The following is a 26,186-nucleotide window of genomic DNA, read 5'->3' on the forward strand; positions in this document are numbered from 1 at the left end:
AAGCATACATTTGGACGGGCAAAAAAAAATTACAAATAGAATATATGATACTTTTTTTTATGTACGGGTGGGGGGCAATTGCCCCCCCCCCCCATCCGTCATCGAAACAGGTACTGGGGAATCAACTCGTACAGAACCATCAATTGGGTACATATCATTTGGTTGGTGTCGAGTGTGTCAAGTTCATGAACGTTAAATTTGTATCCGATGATGTAGCACATCGTATACGAAAAATTATTTTGAACGGAAACAGTGGTCAATCTATAATATAGACTATACATATATTATTACCAACTTGTAACTAGGTACTAAATACGTTAAATCTCATGTTTTTTTTTAAATTTAATAACTAGTCATTCATTTTACTTTTAATATTGTGGTTAGTTAAAATTTAATAACATCAATCTCTAATTACCATAAAAAAAAATATATATATTGATAGTATAAATAGATAATATCTAATTATCTTAAAATTAATCAAATAAATCATTGGATAGGTATAGTAAAATGTAAAGTAATTTAATAACGTATTATATAATAATAGTAAGTTATAAGTTACCAGTTTAAAATTTTAACAAATTAATTAATATTGTTATTTATCGTTTAAATAAGTAATTTCATCCAAACTGGAACCTAAAATGTCTATAAAAATTATCTTCATACATTTTTTAGATTTTATGGGTTTTTTAATGGCATAAATTACTTATGAAGAATCTTGAATCCAATTTTCAAAACTTAATATAAAAATAAAAGCTTTGATAATAGTTTGCATATTACCTATATGATTTTGACAAAATTTGTCAAAATTCTAACTTCAAATGCATATAAAAATAAATTGTGCCTATATATTTTTTATATTTTTTTATAAATATAAGAATAACTTTTGTGGAATCTTGTATTAAATTTTCAACAATTTTGACTCAGCGAATAATTTTTATCGACATTAATAGAAAAAAATAAAATAAAAAACCAATAAATTTGTACCTTCAAAAGAGTTTAAAAAAATTGAAAATTTTATCATATGAAAATGTTAGTGAACAAATCAAATATATATTATTGTTAATTTTTTTTTGAAATATAGTCAAATATCAAAAATTTAGTAATAATGATTTTATACGAGTAGATGAATATCGAACATCTTAAAATCAATACTTTTTTCATTCATCACTCCACTCAGAATCTAAAATTATAAAATATTCGTCAAATTTACAAAAATTTCAAAATTCTTTTATAGTTAATTCAAGTAACATTCTTATAGATAATGCTTGGAAATTAAATTCTATTTAAAAATTATTCTTTCAATATTTTATTTTATAGAACAATTTGTTTATGTATGTAGTACGTATATTTGAAATTATAATTTTATTAAAATTGGATGTTTAAACGAAAAACGACGATTTTAGTTAGTTTGTTGCAATAAAATAAAGTTATAGCGATGGGAAAACATGTGTTTATATTGTTTGTCGTTTCGCTATTATCAACAAGTTTAGGGATACAGTGTGTCTTTATATAAATTTCCAGCATCCCTAGTGTAACTATGGTAACCCTGGATATGTAATAAAAATCAATAATAATATTATACGTACGTACAATATATTTAACTTTCGTTGAGTACTTGCATACTATCTACTAAAGTTTTAATAATATTTTTTTTATAAAACAAAATGTCAAAAACGACATCGTTGGACATCGATGGAATGAGTAAGTTAAGAAAAAAATTTTAATTAATAAAATACAATATTACTTTTAAATTTTAAGTATTTCAATTTTATTTTAATATATCTAAGTAAATACAATAGGGTTGTAATGTTAATAATTTTGAGTGTTTCAAAAAAAAAATTAATATAACGATCCATTAATAGTATGCTTACCTTTTTTTTTTTAAACGCAGTTATTAAATCTAAATTTTGCATGTTTTTCAAAAACATTCTAAAATCTTGTCGATAGCTTTTCGGCTGTGTCTGTTTTTATCCGTTGTCTCCCCCCTCTGTAAATATTTTTTGAATCTATGCCTGCTAAAGTGCTAAGGATAATAGGTTCATGAATCATGATTATGTGTTTGGAAGGTATGGGGGCTAGCCGGCTAGACATAGATCTATAAACATTTAGAATTTTTTAAAAATGATCGAACTATAATAGGTATAGGTATATACTAGATTCAATATATTTTTACAAATGTTTACTCAAGAAGTTCCATCGCTGGATGGACTCTTCGCTCAAGTCATCAGTCCCTTTTATTTTATTTTATTTTTATTATATTCCTATCTTATCAACATTTATACTCATTGTAAAAAATAATATATTTACAGATTGTATAATAAAACAAATTAAAAAAAAAAAAAAAAACAAATGTTTACTATAGAGTTTTACTTAAAATAGATTAGTTTGTTATTAACATATACTTATAACGGCAAAAATACACCTTATATATGTGTGATTCCAAAATTATATTTTTGTTTATTTAATCTTAATGGACCAAATAATGGTAAGTATTGTCTATCTTTATAAAGGTTGTCTATATCTGATACGGTGTATCAATAATAAATATCAAACGGGGGAATACGAAAAGATTTTAATGTTAAATTTAACAACTTAGTTATTCCGAGTATATTTTAACGTATTCCAAAATTATTTAATAATTTTTTTTTCTGAATAATTAAATAGTTTAAAACGGTATTCTATTCATATTTCTTACGAATATTTTAAGTATTTGAAACGGTGACATATATATATAATCTACTAGCTATTACACAATACCAGTATGTATCATTATACGTACCTATACCAAATTAGTAATTGGCACATTGATTTCTGTATAAACCAATTAGCAATTTGGTGCATATTAAAATACATCGCGCGTGTAATGACTGTAATGTCAATTGTCAATGTGTATGGTTAAGGGTTTATGTCTAATTGCTTTTAAATGTAATACGATATTATACTTGTGGTGATTTTTTCTTTATTTTCTAAACTTTTCTACTACCCATCCTCACCTCAAAAAAATAAGTCCTAGCACTCCTAGCCATATGGTCTTGATATGTTGATTTCTTTCTAGTTTCTACCCTATCGACTATCATCTATCACTAATTACGCAGTATACAGTTGTAATGGTAAGCGTTGAAACACTTGAAACTATTAAGATACATATAGATACCTACATTATTTTTAAATTATACTCTTCTAAGTTCTAAGGCAATTATAACGTCCAAAACAATAGCACTAAAACAACATCACTATCATCATTCTCATGTGAATCAAATTTTTTAGATATTAAATATTTTCTTAGTTTACTTATTAATATATTTATATTTATAGCACAGATATGATCAATATTATTTTTGTTTTCAGGCGCTGAGGAGAAAATCGAACAAATTAAAATGATGCGAGATTTGATTCGCCTGAAAGAGAAGTCTGGAGATGGATGTAGTTCTGCGTTTCAAAAGATCGGGAAAAAAAAAAATCTTATCAGTGATACTGTTATGTCAGCTGTATTTGTTACTAGTTTCGTTTTAATTGTAGCAATGGCATTATATTCTTTCCGAACTTTATACCTCGCCATACAGAAAAAATTTCCTTCTCAACACACAGAATTGTAATAACGGACACAAAATAATTAAAAATGTATTATTTAATTTAGATATTTACTTTAACATAATATGTAGATAGTTTTAAATTTTAATATAGTTAAATCAATACAGATTATCATACAGAAAAAAAAATACAATAGGTAATTGAAAAAATATTTGATGATATTATATATATAATATTAAATGTTCCCGAGACTTTTTGTTTTAAATTAAATTAACACTTATTTATTTCCAGATTCTATTAATTTTTTTAAAATTGTCATATTTTCTGAAGCCACAGCTTGTCGATAAGAAGTTATCGTATCTGTTCTGTTATTGTTTACTAAAATATCAAAACAAAATAAAATTGTATTTATAACTTTTAATTTGACTTATTATTATGTTTGACAATATTATAAACATTGTAGTAAAAAGTAATTACTAAATAAATAGGCATATAACTAATATTATATTATATAAATAAACATAGATGATAAGAACAGCGTTAATATTATAAAATTGATTCGATATTTTTATATTGATTGCATGAATTCTCGTCTCTTAATTTAATTTTCAAAGTTGTATAAGTGCAATTATAACGAAATTCAAGAAACTGAGAATCAGAAAATATTTAAATAACACAAGCCTGTAAGAACGGATGTACCTATTATAGTATATAATAATATGTTAACCTAACTTTATTAATAGTATGCTTAATATGCATTGTTTATAGTGTTTATACTAACAATTAATATAATCATCTATGTATTTTTTTTCAATCAATTATCACTAACCTCTAAGTCGAGAAGCATGTTGTATAATATTATTTATTTTCTTCAGTGTAACTAACAATTGTTCATGATTTTCACATGTAACTTGATGATTTTGAATCATTTGTTTATCGATATGAAATATATCGTTTAGACATTTTTCCATATTAGACCTTAATAAAAAAACTCAATTTAAGAAATAAGTTGAATAAAAAACCATCTTTCTTACGTGTCATCTAAAAGCCGAAAGTCTTCTGCTTGAACAATGAGATTTTTCAACAAAGTTGAACTATCGGCTATTGAAGCATTTAATTTAACTGCATTCTGCTGGAGAGTCTTAACACTTTGTATACTATCCCATAAATCATCAAGAACTCGGGGAAATTCTGCTACAGACTATACTTGGAAATAATTGATAAACAATAGATATACATATCTATCGTAACATTAAATATTAATACTAACTTACATCGATTTGATCAAGGTTAAGATATGATGCTAGAGTCTGTACAATATCGGCTGTAAGGCTTATATTCACTGAATATATAAATATCACTTCTTTTTCAAATGCCACACATGTAAGAGAAGAATCTCTTAACGAACTTATTGCTACTTTCCAAAAGTCTTGACCATTGGTTTTAACCGGAGTTTTTTGGGGTACAATAAAATTTTGACTTAGCCATAAATCCAGCTTATAAAAATAAATTAAAATCATTAGCAATACAAATAAAATTATGTATATATATTTCTTACTCTTTGAACCCTTTCAACTAAACGAAATTTGACAAAACTTTTGGGAACATCTTCAATTTCTGGATAAGGAACTAATAGATACATTGAAAATTTTGGTAATTGTCGGGTAAGTTCAAAAACATGAAATTGATCATTATCCACGCTTGATCCAACAAAAGCCTAAAAACAATTAAAATATAATAATAAAAATAAATTGAATAATTTAAATTAATTAAAACAATATTATTTTTATTTTTTTTAATTTACTCATGTTGATCTTAAAAATGTATTAAACACACGCAAATAAAAAAAAAAAAAAAATAATCAAATAAAAAACTCATTATTCTAAAACTAATTCATAGGTACAACGTGCGTTAAATTAAACCTCCCACTTTATCCTAACCTCCATAAATCTTCTCCAATATTTTGGAACTTATTTGGAACCGAGTTTTCTTAATTTGGAACGTTATACTTTTCATGGAAAATATACAAATGTTAAAGTTAAATAAAAATTATTTATTTAACATTATAATTATTAAGTTATGGTTAGTAAGTTTTAACATAACTTATAGATTTTTAATAGTTAAAAAATGGGTTTTATTTACCATAGTCGTTGCGCCGATTGTGCTCATAATAAAAATTGCTATTTTTGCAATTCTAAAAATGTGGATATATAGCACGCATTTAGCAAGAATTTGCACGACTACAATTATAATTATTCTTTAACAATTTCTCAATAATAATATTTCAACAACTTAAATTATTTATTGAAACATTTTTTCAGTATTTTTTCAACAATTTCTCTAAATGATATTTCAAATTTCAATATTAATAATTCTAAAAAGGAATTCTCAACTAATATTACAAAAAAACAAATGGATTAACGATTGATCAAGAATTATATTTCAACAACAATGAAACATCTACGAGTATATAGTGTAAAATATATTCAAATAGATATTATTAATTTAGGATGATGAGTCACGTGCGTACAGACGCATAAAATATTTATAAAAGAAAAATAATTAATAAAATGTTGTATGCAAAAAGTTTTAATTTAGGGAATACAATTGTAAAAAAAAATCAACATGAAAATGTTAATATTGAATTCATAATAGTATCTAATTCATACTGTGTTAAAGAAGCTATGTTTTACTGTGTATACTATAAATAATGCGATCTAACAGGTAATAATAATATATTAATATATAATATCAGTATTAAACAAAGATTTTTTTGAAATTTTATGACTTGAATTTTTGGAGCATTCTAGTTAAAAGTTAATTTTTTTTTACTTTTGTAACTATATATAATTTATAAGACAAACTTACTCGAATATGAATGTCCAGAAGTATATCTTTCGGAGGTAATAATGCGATTTTCAATTCAGTTGAAGTACATTCTCTATCAGGATGTATGACATGGGTTTCATCTTCAAAAATACCTTCAGCAAACACTGTGACTGCTTTTAAAATCATTGAATTGTTAGTTGACAAGGTAAGTAATACACACGGTTCCTATACAAACAAATATCTGATGAACAATGAAATAATTATATTAAGTATGAAGCTATAAGATTAAAAATCAAGATTAACATACAATGGTTTTTTCTGAAACCGATATTTCAGTGATGAGCCGCGTGTCTCCCTTAACAACAATGTCACAATAATATTAATATAAATTAATTTAAATTACTAAATACATAAAATATTATGATAATATATATTATACATATTTCATATAAAATGCTATATATTTACAGAATAATAACGTGACAAAAACTTAATCTTACTGGAATTCCCTGACCTTCATTAGATGCCTTAATGTAATTATTTAATTCTGACATGAGTATCTGTCTCTTTTGCATAAGATCATGAATAACATTTGTTTGAACTCCAGATTCTAACTTTAAACTAGTATTATCGTATCCTCGGACTAGAAAACCAATGTTAATGAAATATTTAGACTAGGAAAATAAATATAAAATTATAATACATTAAATTATTAAGACTTTAAACATATACCTTCACCAGTAATTGAAACTACTATCAATTGGCATTTTCCAGCTCTTATGTAATCTCCAACAACTACACCAGCAATGCTATTAGATAACACGTCTCTGAAAATTACTTCTCCAGTTATGGAGTTGCGTGCATCTATTTTTCCATTTGACCATCCTGTTATTAATTCTTCTTTTCCATCTCCGTCTAAATCATATTTTTCGAGGAAATTCACTGAACTTTTTGACTAAAAATTATTTTTTTTACAATTATTACGATTTTTTTTTTTTTAATCATTCCAAATCTACAATTAATTTTATTCATTTTTAGACAAAACTATAAGTCTTCATAGCATATTAGTTTATTTACTAAAATAAATTATTTGCAATATATAATATATAATATTGATTGTTATAGTGTTGTCTATGAAAAAATATACACAATTTGTTAGGTACCTAGACATTAATTATTTTTACCTTTACTCTCCACACACGCCGAAATTTATCGTAAACACCAACAGTTCCATTATCTAATGCATATGCAAATCTTCCAATCGAAAAACTAATTAATGAACAAATGGACGAAGTTTCAGATATTTCATTTACAATTATATCATCTTTAAATTCTCTAATTTCATAATCGTCAGAACCTACAAGTAACTGAAACATAACAAATTTATTTATTTTTTAATAAATGCTCTCAACTATACTTTGTCCAGCGAGAAAACCCGCCGCAGACTGACCAAAATCAGTTTTTCCGTGAATTTCCCAATGGTACCCAGCCATAACTCATAAGCGAACCAGTTTTGATATGGCATGGTGACCCCCCGCGCAGAATCGTTGCGTACTCTCGCTGGACAGACTATAGATGTATATTTTATATCAATTTAAAGTCTTAACTATCACTACAGCCTGAGTAGTGTGTGGGCTCTATCCCGCGCAAAATAGTTTACAAATTCCGGCCAAATCTTACTTCAATCAAAGATTCAAGCATTACCTTTGACAAATTATTCATTAGCAAGTGTTCACGTGTACACAAAAAAAAAAATAATCAGTAATTAATAATTAAAAAAAAAAAAAGATACAATCAATTCATCGAAATCCGAACTCTAATAATCACATAATCACATAACAATATAAAAGTTTACTTTACGTTCACAATCTATTATCAAAGTTTACAAATTTACAAGACTCATTATTCACAACAATCAATAAATATTTATAAACTTCTACTTAAACATTTTTAGTTTTATACTTTTATAGTATGGTAGCCAAGTTTGAAATAATCCACAAAAAAACAATCTATATCATTAAAAGTTCAAACTTTTCAATTCAAAACATTTAGATTTTTATACTAATGTACAATATTCACATATATATTACAGATTAAATAGTCAGTCGCTATCATTCATCACTCAAAAATCACTCTAATCAGTCTAATCGTTTAAATTAAAACTAGAAGCCGGTACCATTTCCGGTCTTTTCCGCTATATGCTGCCTACCTATATCTATATTAAAATATCCTTGTGCCGTATTATCTTTAAAACAACTTCTTCTTCTTACATAAAAAAATTTATTATATCAATCCAACTTTTTTTCATGATGACATTAGGTTCAAAATTATAATCCCATGTTTGTATCAGTATACAAACTCACTTACGCTTATTATACATTTTTTATTTTTATATACTTATATACATAAGTTATATTATAACTTTATTTAATTTTACTTTTTTTATTTACGAATAATACATATTAAAAAAGCTATTGTTGCCTTGTCTATAATGTGCTATTGTCCTAACTTAATCTAATCAAGAAAATTGATATTGTAAATATGACTATGATAAAATAAAAAAATATTTGGTTTCAAAATATGCAGATTAACTTTTAAATAAACCAATAATATTAGGTGTCTTTCAGTAAAAAAGAAATATTTATAAGATGCATCTCAACATTTGTAACAAATGTTTATACAATCCTATATGCTTATTGGTTATTATAAAGATATATAATTATGGTTTAATAAATATAAGCATATTAAATATTATAGTAGTGTATACTATATAGTATTGTTACGTGTGTTTTTTTTTTAATATTTAAGTATTTAATCAATATGATGCTATAAAAAATTGAAAATGTGTTATTAGTGTTATAATAACCTCGTTAGATCCATCCAAGTCTATATCCATAACAATAATAGATCTGACATTGTCACCAGTTACTGTCCATAATATTTCATTACCTTTGAAATCAAATGCTTGAATCGAACAATTGCCACCGATAACAATTGCTGGATCTTTCATAAAATTAAGCTTGCCAATAGCAATTGCTGTAACACCATCAGGTATCTAGAAATCCATTACATAGTTACATTAAAGTGGTCAATATAATGGTATACCTAATAAAATTATAATTCATAATTACTATAATTAAGTTCATAGGCGTTAACTTGGGGGGATAAGTGGTGCAACTTGCCTCCTCCCCCCAAAAAACTGAAAAATATAATATATAATACAACTTTGAGTTTATATTTTGTTTAAAGTTAATAAAGTTAGTTTTTGAATTAATCAACTCCTATTGTCACTACTTTTAAAAAAATATGCTAACTTGAAACTATTCTCTACTAGGTATTTCAATATCAATATAGCAACTACTCTTGTGGAGCTACAATCTCTTCTCAGTAATGATAGTTTCGATCAAAATTGAACGGAAACAGATCAGCTAGCTTCCAATAAAGAATCTATTTCACCACCCATAATTCCAAAAATAAAATCAATACCTTCAAGATTAGGCGGTGGTGAAACTTTAATTTTGAGAAACGTTGCATCATATTTCAAAATTAATATTTATTTTCCTGAGTTAGGTATAATTATAAATTATGATATAAAAACAAAATTTCCAGAAAACAATTTAAAAATACTTAACGTTTTTCAAAATTATTTAAGTACTAAATACCACAGGGATGAAATATTTTAGAAGTTTGTAACACCTACAAGGCCGTAACTGAAAAAAAAATTAGGGGGCCCAACATTTTTTTTAAATATAGATACTGAAATTTTTTATTTAATTAACTATATTTACCAGTAAAATGTGACTACTTTTAAAAATATCTAGGGGAGGTCCGGACCCCTTGGACCCCCCACAGATACGGCCTTGAAATTAATACTATTTAAGAAAATATGGTGTTCAACTAATATTGCTGAAAATGTTGGAGCCTATTATTTGGCTATTTAACTTTATATTTGGAAAAAGACTTGATTGGCTGATTTGACAATATTTACATTATTTATAGGTATAATTTTTCTTTCTATTCCAATGAGTTCTGTTTCGAGTGAACGTTTGTTTTCATCTCTTCGTCGCCTTAAAATATTTACAAGAAATACCATTGGCCAAGAAAGACTTTAATAAATTTTACATTAAAACATATTATGTTAAATAATATATTACCTTTATATAATATACGTCTTTCAAGGGTGCTGGAACGGTTTTTTTGCTGTGGGGGCAAAATATTTCAAGCTTTTTTCTAGAAGGCATAGAAGCAAAAATAGGGGTATTTATTTTTTGTTGCTTTATCTTCACCCCCTCTCCAATTTTTACAGCACCTATGCCGAGAAAATGTGTACAAAGGTATAATTACATTTTTTTTTTACTAATATTTATTAAACAAATTCAAATCATGTAAGTATAAAAATTGTAACGCGCGCGGGTGACGTGGAAGAAATCCTGTGCGGTCCCCTGCTACACGACTTGCCAGAAAACACCCAAAGCCGAAGGAGAATCACCAAACAGTTCGAAATTTAACCTTGTTATTGTTTTTTTTTTAAGTTATATGATTTAAATTTGATTAAATACTTTAGTTTGTTTAAGGAACCTAATTTATAACTAAACAATAATTATATTTAAATATTTAATTGGTATACTATTTTCTTGATTAGAACAGTTAATGAACATAACCGATTACTATTGAAATAAATACTTAAAAATATGTTTTCTCATTGATAGATTTAATGGGGTTGCAAAATAAAACTTGTCTAGCAGCTGCAATTGCGTAAAATGTAAATTCGTCTCTGCAAATGATAATGAATGACGAAGCTTAAAGTATTAAATATCCAAAGAAATATTTCATTTATCTTAGATAGTTAGATTATTAATTATATAAGTTATTGCTTATTAGTTATTTGCCATTTGGCTTGTAAATTTATTTACTATTTTTTATTGGAAAAAGTTAGTTCTTTGCAAAAATGAAAATAATGAAAATATAGTGAAACAACGCCATCTATGAGATAAATTTGTATACACTTTGCAGTGCATTTGTGGATTTAGCTGTTAGCTACAGGTTTTTTGGACGTTTCGGATTAATCGGAATATTCTAAATTTTGTTGCGTCCAATGCGTCCCATTTTTACTTCAGCACTCAGCAGCAAGGTACTCGAGGCTCAGTTTACTGTTTTCGGCTTTCATCAAAGATTTAATGATGTGTTTGCACTTTATTACTTTAAAACAAAATATATGTCTTGATAGATAACTATTTTCATTTTAAAATACGTTTAAAATAGTAAAATTATACCAACAAATCTCTAAGAAATTATTTTAGTCATTTAAAAAAAAAATTATGTTAATTTAAATATCCTAATATTAAAAATCATTATTAAATAATTGAAAATTTCGTAGTGCATCAACGTATATTACGACCACTTATGCTTTATCTTTTGATAGTGTTATCTAAAGTCTTAAATGCCAAGGTCTTGTAAGGTATTGTGTAGTGTGACTACCTAATACCTATTGCTATTTGTTTTTAAATCGTTGGACCGGTTTTTTTCTGCAATCATTATGTATTGATGTGTGTGCTGCCTTGGCGCTTTTGTGTTTAGGCCTATTGCTGAGTATTGCACTGTACACTGTACACTACCCACTACTCCGTAGTCTGTGCAACACGTGTTTGTTTTTCAAGTTGAATATATTTTCAATTAAAAATTGATTTTTAAATTTTTAAGTTGAAACATGGATATCGATCGTCGTTCTATAATTATTAATCTCTATGATATAAACGCATTAAAATTTGGCACATTTCAATTAAAATCAGGTGAATTGTCGAAATATTATTTGGATTTAAGAGTCATTGTGTCGTACCCAAAAATACTAGTAAGTTTAACCAATTTTTGTTTAAGACAACGCTATACACGGATATTGCAAATCTGTCTTACAAACAATCAAGCAAATTTGCATTTAGAAGTAACCAATACCGTGGCTTAGCTATAATATTAAAATGAATAACCAATTGACTAATTAACAAACTTAAAGGTACAAACATTATCTGTCTTTGTATCTTGGTACTTATTATATTTCTAATTTTAAATGATTTATGAAGACTTAAAATATTCCAATTTATTAATGCTAATAACAAACTTAAAAATTAAAATTTAGCAAAACCCAAATAAAAAATATCTAAACATAATCATACCTTTAGATTTGATAATTGGTCAAATCACACCGAAATTAAAATTATACTTTGTCCATCGAGAGAACATGCTGATTCTGCAAATCCTCATGTGCTACCCTGCTATCATAACCAATTTCATTATAGTAGGGTATCGCTCGAGGATGCACAGAGAAACTAATTTTTGTTAGGTCACAAGATGTTTTCTCACTGGAGAGAATACAACATAAAATTGATTCTGCTATTCTGTTGAATGCAAATTTTGTATTTTACATGTTTGTATCAATGATAATACCATCAGGTAAACTAGTATCTCCTTAGTAATTTTCTACAACATTTTTCTAGAAACAAGTTTGTTCACTAGTATCAACTACTGTTCTCGAAAGTAATGCAGACTCTAAAAATCAAGTGCGTTTATGTGGTGTGCCTTATACAGCTTTACCTATAGCTACTGTAGTATCTATAGATACCAATTTACCAATGTTAATTCGCAGAAAAGAACAGAAAACTTATGGTACAAAAAAATTAATTGATGGTGAATATTCTTGTGGTGACAATGTAATTGTCATTGAAGATGTAATTACAAGTGGTGCTAGTATATTAGAAACTGTAATTGTGAGTATTATAGTCTCTAATTTAAATGTCTTAACTAACATTATATTTTATTTATAGTATTTGTTTGTTATTGCCCTACTACCAACCCATATAAAATTGATCATCCCACCTGCAGGAAACCTTATAGTTAGCAGTCCTTAATCTAAAATCTTTTAATTTGATATTGATGATCAATATTTCTTTATATTTTATGTGTAGGTTAATCTAGTATCTGATTTATTTATGGGTAAAAGTTAAATACTTATCATAATTTTAAATTGTATTTTATTAATTATGTAAGTTAGCTGTTAGCTTGTTACCAAATTATATGCAATTGTAATTAAAAGATATTACTATCTTACATACTTTCTAACATGTTTTAAAATATTGATAACAATTTATTTTACTTAGTTATTTCCTGCAACACTTAATACTGGCTTTTAGTTTTTTACATCTTATTATTAACTATGTTATTCTTATTATAAACAATTTGCTACTATTATTTATCAGTATTTGAAAGTTTCGCTACAATATATAAAAAATATAAAAGTATCTTATTTATTATAAATTACAAATTAATGTACGATTTTAATCTTAAATTCTATTTATGATATAGTTCACCGTTATTTAATACTTGACACTTAATAAACTAAAATAGTTTTGTATTTTTTTTTAGGATTTGGAGAAGAGCAATTTAAATGTATCAAATGTTATTGTTTTAGTAGATAGGCAACAAGGAGGAATGCAATGTTTAAGTAAAAGAGGACTAAAGATCAAAAGTTTGTTCAACATTACAGAAGTAAATTTTATATTCTTTTATATATAAAAGAAGAACAGGCACTTTTATGTTCCAATTTTTCAATGACACTATTTAACTTTTTTCACAGGAGTATTCCAAATACTCTTCTGAGTGTTCCACGTCACCAGATTTTTCATTATTTTTTGTGTGAGGAGAGGAAGAGGGGGTTTATATTTAAAGGTTATGGTTTTTAGCGTGTTATAATTTAATGTTTTTTTTTTTACAAGGTGTACCAAATGAGTCTACGAGTAAATCACTCTTACTATTTTTAATTTCATTTTATTTGTCATTTCAGTTATAAATATCATAAATAAAATAAAATTATAAAAATATTATATATTACGTGGCTAGGCTTTAAAAAGTTTAATTTTAGTAAAAAAAAAAAAAAAAAAATGTATAGACGAATTAATTATTTAACACATAAGGAAAGACTGGTTCAGCTATTTTTATATATATTAGTATTACTAATTCATGCTATGATATATTTTGATTAAGGATAAAAAAATATCACTCTAAAATGTTTATTAAAATATATGAATGTTTGAGGATAGCTTGAATTAAATAAAACAAAATTTACCTTTAAAATTGTGTAATAAGTGCATATAAGTAGATTTATGTTTTTAAAAAAAAATATCAATATCTAATAAATTATAATTTTTAACTTATGTTTAGATTGTAACAGTACTTAAAGAAGGAGGAAAAATAAGTGATGAAGTATATCAAAGTGTTTTAGATTATGTTATAAATAATCAAATTCAACATGTAAAAGAAAGTGGTAATAATTGAATTAATACTTGGAGTTGGACAGTGGTTAATATGTTATCTACAAATATTTCATTTTCATTTTCATTTTATTGAGATTTGGTGGACCTGAATTTTTTATGTCTTTTATTTATAAAGTATGAATAACAAATAATTTATAATTATAGGTTTGGATAGTATTGTCATACTACTATTAAAACTTAGTATATGAAGAAAAAATAAGACCTTATGTATATATTATATTATATTGAACAATAGTAATTGAAAAAAAAATGTATTTTATAAAGTTCTGTTGGCTTAGAGGATTCTATATCCACATGTTTTGTCTTGCATCTTACATACATCATACCAACTTTATGTTCAATAAAATTGATTTTTGGTTGTTACCTTTAATATTAAAGTGAATTGTGTAATCGCTTTAATATTAAAGCCTATAAAAGCTAATAATACATAGTTGGTTTTACTGAACTCAAATTTGTTATATTGTATGTTTGTTAGACGGATATAATACATGTGAGTGTAGAGTCCTCTTAAACTTGACTACATAAATTTTATATGGTAGACAATTAAAAAAGTACTAAATAATATATAATATTTATTGTTAAATAGATAACATATTAAACTAATGTGCAATATTTGTTTTTTATTTTATGATAATTTTAACACTAAGCAATGAATTGTTTCATTAATTTATCAAGATAAATTCCAAAAAATGTAGAAACATTGTTTAATTAAACTTTTTAAAAATCTTCTAACCTATTATTCTCTGGTATTTTTAACTTTTCTAAGTTTATAGTAATTATTTAACACTTTTTATTATAATTATTTTTTTTAGAAAAACCATTGAGAATAAAACTAGAATTTAAAGAAAGAGCTAAATTATTAGAAACTTCTAAAATAGCTCAGAAAATCTTTAAGTTAAGCTTAGAAAAGAAAAGTAACTTATGTGTAGCTGTTGATGTTGATACTGCTGACAAACTCTTAGACATTGCTGAAAAAATAGCACCGCACATTTGTATTTTGAAAACTCATATTGATGCAATTAGTGGCGTCACAGATGCTACTATCAATACTTTACAACTCTTAGCCAAAAAGTACAACTTCCTTATTATGGAAGATAGGTGATTATAATGATAGTTTTAAGTACATAATACAGTAACGTATATAAGTAAAATATTACTATTGAATAATTTTTATGATATTTTACAGAAAAATGGCAGATATTGGTAATACTGTTAAATTGCAATATAAAAAATTAGTACATTGGGCAGATCTAGTAACAGTGCATAGTGTTTCTGGCGGGATGATGTTAAAAGGCATTCGTGAAGTGATAAATGAAAATGCAGACTTATTAGATAGCCGAGGTGTGTTTATTGTTGCCGAATTGAGTTGCAATGGAAATTTAATATCAGAGCAATACATCAAAGGTAAGTTAATAAGGGTAAACCAGGCACTGGCTTAATGAACTCAAAAAAATCATAGTAATATGTAGTTAAAAATATATTATACATATTGGATAAAAAACACATTTACCAGCTAGGTAATTTGTTTCAACTGCTTAAAAGTAGAAATGTGAGTGGACCATTCTGGCTGACTGGGTTAATATAGATAATTTAATTTACCAATGAATTTTGATTTTTAAATTATTAACCAATAAACATTTGTAGAGACTGTGAAGATAGCTGAAGAATATAAAGATATTGTGGCTGGTCTTGTGTGCCAATCATATGATGTTATTTCATCACCTAGTCTACTTCAACTTACACCCGGTGTAAATATTAAAAATTCCAATGATAATCTTGGCCAACAATATCAAAGTCCTAGCGATATAATTTTAACTAAAGGAGCTGATATTGCAGTTGTAGGAAGAGGTATTTATCAAGACGACAATCCTGCTGAAGCAGCCAAAGTATACAAAGAACTGTTGTGGAATACTTATTTAGAACGTGTATCAAGTTCTTAATTATTCTATTATAACAACTATCAAGTTTTTAATTGATAGATATCATTAATTTGATTAATTTTTCATAAATGTATACAGCCATTTTTGCTACCCATGTTTTTACAATTCTATAATAGGTATTAATTTGTATTGCTTAATAATTTAATTGTTAGCTACTAAAATATTAAATGTTAGTTATGGTATTACATATGTGCATATTATTGTTTATTGAATAAATACCTAATAATATTTGCCAAATTGTATTTTTTTATAACTAACGTTTATTTTATGAAGTAATAAATATTATTTATTATTTAATCTAACTTTTTTTTTTATTATACCATTTAGAAAATAAGAAATAATACAAACAAGAAAGTTATCAACTCATTGCTTACAGATTTCATGTATGTGGAACAATGAATGTATTAATTCTACAATGTATTTTTTTGTGTGTATGTGTATGATGTATATGTAATGCTAAAAGTACAAAACAAATTACCAGTAAAACCTAGATTTTACATCACTGTGGTTAGTTAATGTCCAAAATTCGAACATTTACTGATTCATTTCGGTACAACCTATAAGCTTAAACTGCTATAAGGTACACAAAATATCAGTGTAGAGAAAGTTCCTTTTAAAAAGGAACGTGTTCACATTCTTTAATTTTTTTAGATTCTGAACGGAGTGATGAATGTATTGATTTTACAACGATGTTTTTTTTTATTATTATTTTTGTGTCTCATCACGTTTTGGAGTAGTAATAATGCTTTGATTTTTAACTTCAGCCCCTCTTTGAAAAGAAAAATTCATTTAGTTGGTACTTTGAGGGAGTCTAAAGTAAAAAATGTCCAGTAGTTTTCAAAAGCGTCAGGAAAAACACTAAAAAGTGATAGAAAAACGTGAAGTGGGTATCGCTTTGTTGTATAGTAGAGATGGAGAGTAGGCCACTGGTCACTATAATGGATGTGTTAAATTTGAATGCCATGACATGTATCATTGTATACTAAAAACGATTCTGAACGGAGACGATTTGTCAGTCAATGATAATTAGTATAGGATATATTATATTATTACCTATGTTTAAATTGTAATATATCATTATTTTACTAGATTTCGTAAAAAATTAAATTTCATACGCTCATAAAATGTTTTCTATATTGACGCTGGAATTTTTTTTTACACTTACTTGAAGGAAAACTTATGGATAACCATGTATTGGGTTTTTTGACCTTAGGTATAAATCACAAAAATTTTATGAATTTTCAACTTCAAAATTCTTTGCAAATTTTCGCGATTTTGATATTTTTTGTAAACATTTGAACTTTAAATGCTTATGAACAAAAATTGTAACTTACCATTTTTGATTTTTTCTTACTACCTACAATAAGTTCAATTTATAATAAACCTTCTATTAAATTTTAAAGATTTTTTGGATAGACAAATTTTTTTATCGGCATTTCAATAAAAAAAATGTAGAAAACAAAAATTTTAATAGTTTATAAATAGTTTAAAAAAATTCTAAATATTTTGAAAATTTAATCGTAAATATATAACGCTAATTTAAACATTTGGTGAAAATTTCAAGTATTTACAATGATTCGTTTTTGAGTTACAGCAAAATAAAAAAATCGTTTTTGTCAAATATTAGTTTATGCGTAAAAATTCACGTTTTTCTATCACTTTTTTAGTGTTTTTACTGACGCTTTTGAAAACTACTGGACATTTTTTACTTTAGACCCCCCAAAGTACCAACTAAATGAATTTTCATTTTCAAAGAGGGGCTGAAGTAAAAAATCAAAGCATTATTACTACTCTAAAACGTGATCACAGACAAAAAAATAATAATAAAATAAAACATCATTGTAAAATCAATACATTCATTACTCCGTTCAGAATTTAAAAATGTAATGGTTCATATAAACGAATAATCAGTCAAGTCAGTTGTAAACACCAATAAAAACAATAAATAAAAATCATATTTAAAAAAATTGATAACATATTTAGGAATCTATTGCCACCCCCCCCCCCCCCCCCTAACTTGAAGAACTAGTTGCGCCTATGAATATTTATAATTTATGAAGTTCGTCCCCCCCTATATATATGGTATCTGGTGACTTATATAAATGAAGTATTTTGTCATTTTGATACTATGACTTTTACTCACCTCTTTAAAAAATAAATCACTGTTAAGATCTACATTATAGGCCAATACACTGCCAACTGTTCCTACTATAAGTATATCCTTTTCATCGTTAGGAATTGCTTTTCCTGCCAGTAAGGCTGTAATTTTTTGATTGATGTTCAAATAAGATATGTCCTTTTCTGGCCTGTGTGGGCTATGTATTAAAATCTATAACATAATAATGTATTTGTTTGCTATTGTTACTTTTTATTATTTAAAAATATTTATTATATTATATTAACATAGTTAACTTAAGAATTGAATGTGTAAAATTTTACTTAATCACTAACTATTGAGTGTTTGAATTATGTTTATAAAAATTAAACATATTATATGTTAATCAATAAGTTTAAATGTATAAAAATATAAAGTCCACCTCAAACTACTAGATGTGACATAAAAATATAATAGAATTGTAATTAGGTAGATACTCATTAGGATCAATGGCGCCTTGCAGACATTTTTTACCCGTTAACTCTAAAAACCGCACACTTTTGATAAAATACAGGACTAAATCGCACACTTTTGATAGGTTAAAACCGCACAATTAAAAAAATTTTCGTATCCAAAAACCGCACAGTTATGATTTCGACCCCAAAAAGGTCGATAAACAAAAAACGCATGTGTATATGCATAATTAATTATTTATTTTTATTATTCTCATATTTGAATATTTCATCAAATTTTTTTCATCAAAAATTTAAAATATTAATTTAAAAAAAATTAAAAACTTTCAAAGTTTGATTGGCTGAAACCGACTGCCGACGTTATTTAAAAACTTTATACGATGATCCGTCACGTAAAAATTTTTCCCAAAATTGAAACAAATGCTCCTAAAAATAAATTGGAAACTAAAAACTTGTTTATTGTACAGTACTTATCTTATAATCTTATTTTTTCACTATTTTCACTAGAAATAGTGTGCGGTTTTAACGTACTCTAATAATGTGCGGTAATCTGTTATAAAATGACCGATAAGCTGTGCTGTTTTTGTCTATCGACCTTTTTAGGGTCAAAATCAAAATTGTGTGGTTTTTGGCAAAAATTTTCATTTCACTGTGGGTGTATAATGTATATATAAACATTTAGAAAACTTGCCTTATTTTCAGATGTTGCTGCTGTCAAACAATGATGTGATCCGTCATATTTTCCTATTGTAACCAAATGTGGTATTATACTATGTCTTAACTGTAATGAAAACAAAGGTATAGCCATTTTACATTACAATAAAATGGTATAAACAAGTCTTAAATATGTATTATAAATATTAATTAAAATAATATGGAGTTATATTAGGTACGTCTTGTATTTTTGATTTGTATATAAAACTGGAAACCATAGTTACTATAATGACTAACTACTACGAAATAGAGTCATACATAGGTATTACATTACTACATACCACGGTTAATATTGTGTGTAAACTGTAGATAATCGTGCTACATACCTAGCTATTGTAGGAAACTAGCCACTAGGTATTTATTCATTATTGTATAGGTACTTATCGCTTGGCTCTTACAGTATTACCTATAGCTAGTATAGCTATATCATTATACTTCCATTTTATAATTAGTCTATATCATCACTAAGTAGGTATATTTAATGATATGTTTTTGGATAAAGCTAAAGTAGTAATTTATTTTACTTTTAGTATTACGGTAGTTTAAATAATTTTTTTTTCAAAAATCTTTGCATTTATTATATTATTAGTATTTAATTATTAAAATAATATATATTAAATATTTAAACCATCTAATGCTGTTATTAAAATTTGAGTTTATAATACCTTTTTGTACAGTGGCGTATTCACAACTTATTTTTTGGAAGGGGTGAAAACTGAAAAGTTTATTACATAATATTTACATTATATATTTATATGTACTAAATTTACTATTATGGTAAAATTATAAAATGAAATCAAGCTTTCTGTTCTTATTTGCTAAATCATCAAATCCTCTGGGGGAAACCCTCCCGCCATAAATATGTCACTTTTTTGTAATTAGTGTAGAATAGTGAATATGTTCATATTTTTAATAGATAGGTAATACCTTAAAATTAATCTACTTAGGTATTTTGAAAATTGTATTTTGTATAGCAAAATTCATAATAAAATATTTATACATAATAATTTTAAGAGGACAATAGTAAAAATTGCAGTTATGGTCGAATTTTATTTAGTAGGACGTAGGTATAACATAAATGGTAAAATCGTAAAATGGTGGAAATTGGTGTTTGTCAACATTGGGTCGTGAAATATTTTTGATGAGTCGCAACTGGTGGTGTTTATACATTAATTAATTAGGTAACTATATTGATAATAATATATAAAATAACCTAAAAGCAATTTTTTTTAGTAGGGTTACGTATCATATATTGTATCAACAAACTTATACCTTTTACAAAAAGGGTGGGAAACATTGGACTAGACTACTAGAGCATAGATGATAGATATAATATACTCGTATGATACTCGTATGATATATCATATTTTATTTTATAGAACATTTTGTGATCTCATGTGGTCCAGTTTTCTATTTCAGTTGTTTTTCGCATACCAAATTTAATTATATTAAACTAGTCCACAAATTTATAAAAATAGCAAAATATGAAATAGGTATCATTTAAATGTATATTTGTATAAATTATTATTATACATCATATTAATATATGAGTTGAATATGATACCCTAATTAATAGTAATTAATTATTATTATTAATAAATATGAATTTAAAAAAATTACGACTGAACGCGTTAAAATGATGTAATAATATTCTCCAAACTTAACAATTACCTCTGTTCATTGTCTTGTTGATCTAAACACCGTATATTGAGTGGTTATGGGGAAGGGAAATCTGTTAACTTTCAGCATTGAATAAAATGTATCCGTAAAATAATAGTATAATTATTCTTAAATTATATGGGGTTTGCACAAATTGCACTAGCCGGCATTCTCAAAGGCAGTGACATCGTCCCATTCTTATCCTTTTTCTACACCGCCGACATATCACTCATACTAGTATACTACTATTATACGTCTATACCAGTCATTCTCACTTCAAATTCTAACCATATCATTAGTCATTACCAGTCAAAAAATACAAAATCATCTGAATATTCTCATATCTTGGTTCAACAAATGGGTAAGGGTAATCAAAGTCAATGATCATCACACATAACCTTACTTTGGCCACATGACTACCTGCCGATTACGTTGAACGACTCCATCATACCTCATTGCTTTCAAATAAAATACCTCGATTTCATATTACTATATTAGACAGAAAACTATCTTAGGGTCCTCACCTCAAAGATAAACGTAAGAAGCTAAATACCTATACATTAATAGACTCCACTTACTAAAACCACTACTTAGATCTAACATCAACATTCAACATCCAAAACAAACTTTTTATAGGTATATATTATACAAGTCTCCTTCACTCAATCTAAACCTATGACATCATACTATGAGGCATATTCAAAAACTCAAACATTAAACAATTCAAGCGTTCTAGTCCATTTTTCTACGTATCGTATCATAGCAAAATCCCCTTGGTGTGTTACAAACAAACTCATCCACGGCGAAACGCTACCACACAAAACTTCAAGGAAACACCAACTGCCTGAAACCACAATTAACGTCGAAAACACTTCCGGACAACCCGGACACATAACTCAAAAAAACTGGTGCAGAAACCTACTTAGCATGTAAGACAAAATATAAATAACCTCATGTATATGTTAACACCTACAAAAATGTAAAATAACATAAACCCAATATACTCAATGTTAAAGCCTTAAAATTTAAAGGTGTCTCTATAGTTCTCTTCATGTTATTCACACCTCATATAAACAGATTGTAAATATTCAATAAACAGTTTCTTTTGTATTTATATATAATGGTATGGAGCATATATAGTGTTGACTTTAGTGTGCAGTAAATTGTATACTTATTACTTACATTTTTCTATAATGCTATAATGATTAAAATAAATGTGAAATGGGGACGGCTTATTGATCTATTAACTATCATGTTGATTAAAAATATGTAATACTATTTACAACTCCCTCCTATAACAGACTCAGCCAGCTCCTTGGCCAGCTCCGATATCGAAAAAGCCAATCTGTTCGGTAAACACTTATCAAAAATTTTCACACCTCACGCCCATATAATACCAAACTCTGACCACTCTGAAACCATCGAACAATCTATCAACAGCCCTCTTCTTATGTCATTACCTGCTAAAAATACCACACCAAACGAAATATTATTTTTAATTAAAAAATTAAAAGATGGGAAATCATCTGGCCACGACCTAATTACCAATAAAGTTCTGAAAAATCTTTCTCGCAAACCCATTCTACTAATTACTTTTATCTTCAACGCTATGCTAAGACTATCATATTTCCCGCTAATATGGAAATTGTCAACTGTAATACTTATACCAAAACCAAATAAACCAAAGACTAGTCACCTCCTACAGGCCGATAAGCTTACTGCCAACTCTAGTTAAACTGTTCGAAAAAATAATACTCAAAAGAATCAGACCTATTATGCAAACTCATAAAATTATCCCAAACTCAATTTGGCTTTAGAGCAAAACATTTCACTGTCCACCAAATTCACAGGTTGACAGAAAAAATATCATCTTCCTTCGAAACGAAGCAATTTTGTCCTGGTGTTTTCCTGGATGTATAGCGCAAGCTTTTGATCGTGTGTGACATGATGGCCTATTATACAAACTAAAACTTTTTCTACCTGCATTATTTTATCTAATTATTCGCTCATATCTCGAAAACCGCTCTTGACCCCAACTGTTTACAAACACACTTAGATTCCATCGACAACTGCAGGGCAACCAAGTGGCGAATAAAAATAAATCCAGACAAATCGGTTTATGTACCATTTACTTTTAAAAGAACTGAACCCCCATCTGTTCACTTTAAAGGTACTCAAACTCCATCATCTCCAAATGTCAAATATCTCGGAATTACCATTGATAAAATATTAACCTGGGGCCCACACCTTAAACAAAAAAGAAAAACCCTCAACAGCCGCCTTCACCTACTTCGTCCGATTTTAAAGTCAAAACTACCAGTGCACACCAAGCTTATTATGTATAAATCTCTCTTGCGTCCAATATGGGCATATGCAAAGCAAATTTGGGGCTGTGCTAAGCCGTCCCAAATTCGCACGATACAAGCATTCCAGTCCATTACCCTCCGTATGATAACGTCTGCTCCTTGGTTTGTATCCAACTCTTCACTACACTCTGACCTAAAAATCCAGTCAGTTGACCAATTAGCCACCAAACATTACAGATCCTTCTATTCCAAACTACCTTCCCATACTAACCCGTAAACAATAAAACATCGGAGTCTTCATATGTAATAAGTAAAAAAATATATACATTTTTATATCTATAGATTATTGATTTAAGTACTTAAATAATATATTAGCCAACATTTTTTTACTAATTATTTAACTTTGTAGTAAGGGGATGTATGATAAATTGATTAATACCACTTACTACTTGGTACTTACCTGATGTATTTGTATAAATATATTTTTTCAGAAAACTACATTTCCTATAAATCATATACTCATGTACATGACAATATGACATTGATTTAAATAATAAAATTAAATAAATGAAATATGTTTGTATCAAAATAAGTAAGCTAGTTAGTAAATTAATTCATATTAATTTTACGCTATGTATCATAGACATGCAATTATTGTTAAATATTAACATATTTTTCAATTGAATAATTAATAATAATTTACTCGTATGCCTGCTTTAATCTTAATATAGGTAATGAATACAATTTAATTTAATTTAAATATGCTTGCATAATAATATCAATATCTGATTTACATAATTATAAATTAACATTGTATTTGCATTAAGAGCAATTTTTTTAATAAGTACACTATTTTTTTTTATCTAACTAACTGCCTTAAAAGAGGCGAATTTAAGCACTAAATATAGATTAATTTTTTTCGATCAAAATAACATGCTGTTTGATTTATTGATTTTAATTATACCTTCTTTGTATATTGCCTATTGCTATTTATTTACTTGTAAAAAAAAATTTAGGAAAATATTGTAGAATCAATTTTATGTTTAAATGATTCGGGTTAGAAGAAATTTATCAGCATTCAATTGAAAAATATAAGAGCATAAATGCAATTTAGCAGTTTAGCTATCACGCGATTTTTAAAATGTTTTTCATTGAAACGTAAGTATAGGTATTTCAATGATGATGGTGCAAAAACGAATTTGCCTAAATCATTATTTTTGAGTTATATCCTTCCAAAGTTTGTGATGTATATACGCGTGCAGCGTCTATAATGATTTTTTCAATTTTCTTTACATATTTCAATGAATTATGAATGATAATTTGAAATCATAACACGATCGACTGCCTAGACTTATAACAACTGTGACTAGGGCTAGTGGTCGTATGGGGTGATTATTTCACTATGATCTATGGTATAGATTAGGATTACTTATTAGGTTACTAGCTCTAGTAACTTAGGTTACTAATTCTCCCCCGCCTAATACCCCGAAGGGGTCGCCCACCCCTCTCCACAGGTTGGCTATTTTATCCCCGGGGGATTTGGAGGCCGAGCCCCCTTCCAACTCGAGGTCCGTAGGATCTAGTCTGGCAACCGGTGCCGATAGGCGAAGAAAGCCACTATACTTGACATTTAATTTTTAGCAGGTTTTTTATTTTGAAACCTAAGTAAAATCATTTGAACTTGAGAATACTGGATATACACATAATCACAGAATATTGAGAATTACGATAATTCCGATTTAATTTATATTTGTCTACTTGATATTTTAAGTAAGTATCGGCTTAATAAAAACGATAAAAATTAAATGTATTTTAATTTCATCATTTCTAAACTAATGGTTTATATAAATTTATATTATCAGTATAAGTTTTAAAATGTTGATTTACATTTACCTAGTCTTCAGAATAAGAATCGCGTAGTAACTAAACTGTAATAATTGTTCCATTATATTATATTATCTGTTTAATTAGAAGACATGAAGTTGAAGTACACATAGGCGTAAATTTGCCTTGTTAGAAGAGGGGGCTAAAATTATAAACATTTCAGCCCGCGGAGGGTTTCGCCTTTCGCCACACATACACCCTACATTTAAATTTTACAATTTTATTGTAACATTTAATATTTATTATATAAAATGTATATAAAAACTTCAAAATTATTTATTAAACGGCGTAATATACATAACTTTTTATCGTTGTTGTTATAAAATATTAATATATAGGGTATAGCTCAATCATTTTAATTTTATTACAAATTTACTATACAAAATTCATACATGAAGCTTAAATTTTCACATAATACATACCTATCGGATATC

The 26,186-nt window shown here is 26.9% G+C and overlaps 3 protein-coding genes across 6 annotated transcripts in view; 2 read left to right on the forward strand and 1 right to left on the reverse strand.

Moving 5' to 3' along the window:
• The first annotated feature begins 1,571 nt into the window (after positions 1-1,571).
• On the forward strand, positions 1,572-3,952 carry LOC132917602 (uncharacterized). Its single transcript, XM_060978416.1, has 2 exons — positions 1,572-1,701; positions 3,349-3,952. The coding sequence occupies exons 1-2, from the start codon at positions 1,665-1,667 to the stop codon at positions 3,594-3,596; spliced, it is 285 nt and encodes a 94-aa protein (XP_060834399.1). The 5' UTR covers positions 1,572-1,664; the 3' UTR covers positions 3,597-3,952.
• The window catches only part of LOC132917601 (Bardet-Biedl syndrome 2 protein homolog), a 30,381-nt gene continuing 7,967 nt past the window's right edge, over positions 3,773-26,186 (reverse strand). The window contains exons 2-14 of one of the 3 annotated variants that reach the window (XM_060978413.1): positions 19,881-19,970; positions 18,765-18,950; positions 9,227-9,415; positions 7,545-7,727; positions 7,093-7,315; positions 6,861-7,003; positions 6,668-6,715; positions 6,400-6,585; positions 5,090-5,248; positions 4,806-5,027; positions 4,566-4,732; positions 4,361-4,509; positions 3,773-3,909 (exon numbers count right to left, since the gene is read on the reverse strand). In XM_060978413.1, coding sequence (XP_060834396.1) covers positions 3,809-3,909; positions 4,361-4,509; positions 4,566-4,732; positions 4,806-5,027; positions 5,090-5,248; positions 6,400-6,585; positions 6,668-6,715; positions 6,861-7,003; positions 7,093-7,315; positions 7,545-7,727; positions 9,227-9,415; positions 18,765-18,950; positions 19,881-19,970 — 2,046 coding nt within the window. In that variant the 3' untranslated portion in view covers positions 3,773-3,808. Of the gene's footprint in view, positions 3,910-4,360; positions 4,510-4,565; positions 4,733-4,805; positions 5,028-5,089; positions 5,249-6,399; positions 6,586-6,667; positions 6,716-6,860; positions 7,004-7,092; positions 7,316-7,544; positions 7,728-9,226; positions 9,416-9,491; positions 9,760-10,514; positions 10,670-18,764; positions 18,951-19,880; positions 19,971-26,186 lie in introns of those variants that run through there. The other 2 variants (XM_060978414.1, XM_060978415.1) reach the window with 2 other exon arrangements.
• LOC132916902 (uridine 5'-monophosphate synthase) lies at positions 11,808-16,918 on the forward strand. 2 transcript variants are annotated; one of them, XM_060977337.1, is made up of 8 exons: positions 12,067-12,208; positions 12,849-12,911; positions 12,998-13,118; positions 13,774-13,896; positions 14,569-14,671; positions 15,494-15,779; positions 15,868-16,085; positions 16,326-16,918. In XM_060977337.1, exons 2-8 carry the CDS (start codon positions 12,892-12,894, stop codon positions 16,619-16,621), a joined length of 1,167 nt encoding a protein of 388 aa, XP_060833320.1. In that variant the 5' UTR covers positions 12,067-12,208; positions 12,849-12,891; the 3' UTR covers positions 16,622-16,918. The 2 variants fall into 2 exon arrangements, with proteins under 2 accessions (XP_060833319.1, XP_060833320.1); XM_060977336.1 differs by having other exon boundaries at positions 11,808-12,208; positions 12,849-13,118.

Source organism: Rhopalosiphum padi, chromosome 1, assembly GCF_020882245.1.
Source record: "Rhopalosiphum padi isolate XX-2018 chromosome 1, ASM2088224v1, whole genome shotgun sequence".
NCBI lineage: Eukaryota > Metazoa > Arthropoda > Insecta > Hemiptera > Aphididae > Rhopalosiphum > Rhopalosiphum padi.

Coding starts and splice junctions, on each gene's coding strand:
- LOC132917602 (XM_060978416.1), top strand. CDS start 1,665: ATGTCAAAAACGACATCGTTGGACATCGATGGAATGA. Junction 1,702..3,348: donor GTTGGACATCGATGGAATGA/GTAAGTTAAGAA, acceptor TTTTGTTTTCAG/GCGCTGAGGAGAAAATCGAA.
- LOC132916902 (XM_060977336.1), top strand. CDS start 12,068: ATGGATATCGATCGTCGTTCTATAATTATTAATCTCTATGATATAAAC. Junction 14,672..15,493: donor TCAACATGTAAAAGAAAGTG/GTAATAATTGAA, acceptor TATTTTTTTTAG/AAAAACCATTGAGAATAAAA. Junction 15,780..15,867: donor TTCCTTATTATGGAAGATAG/GTGATTATAATG, acceptor GATATTTTACAG/AAAAATGGCAGATATTGGTA.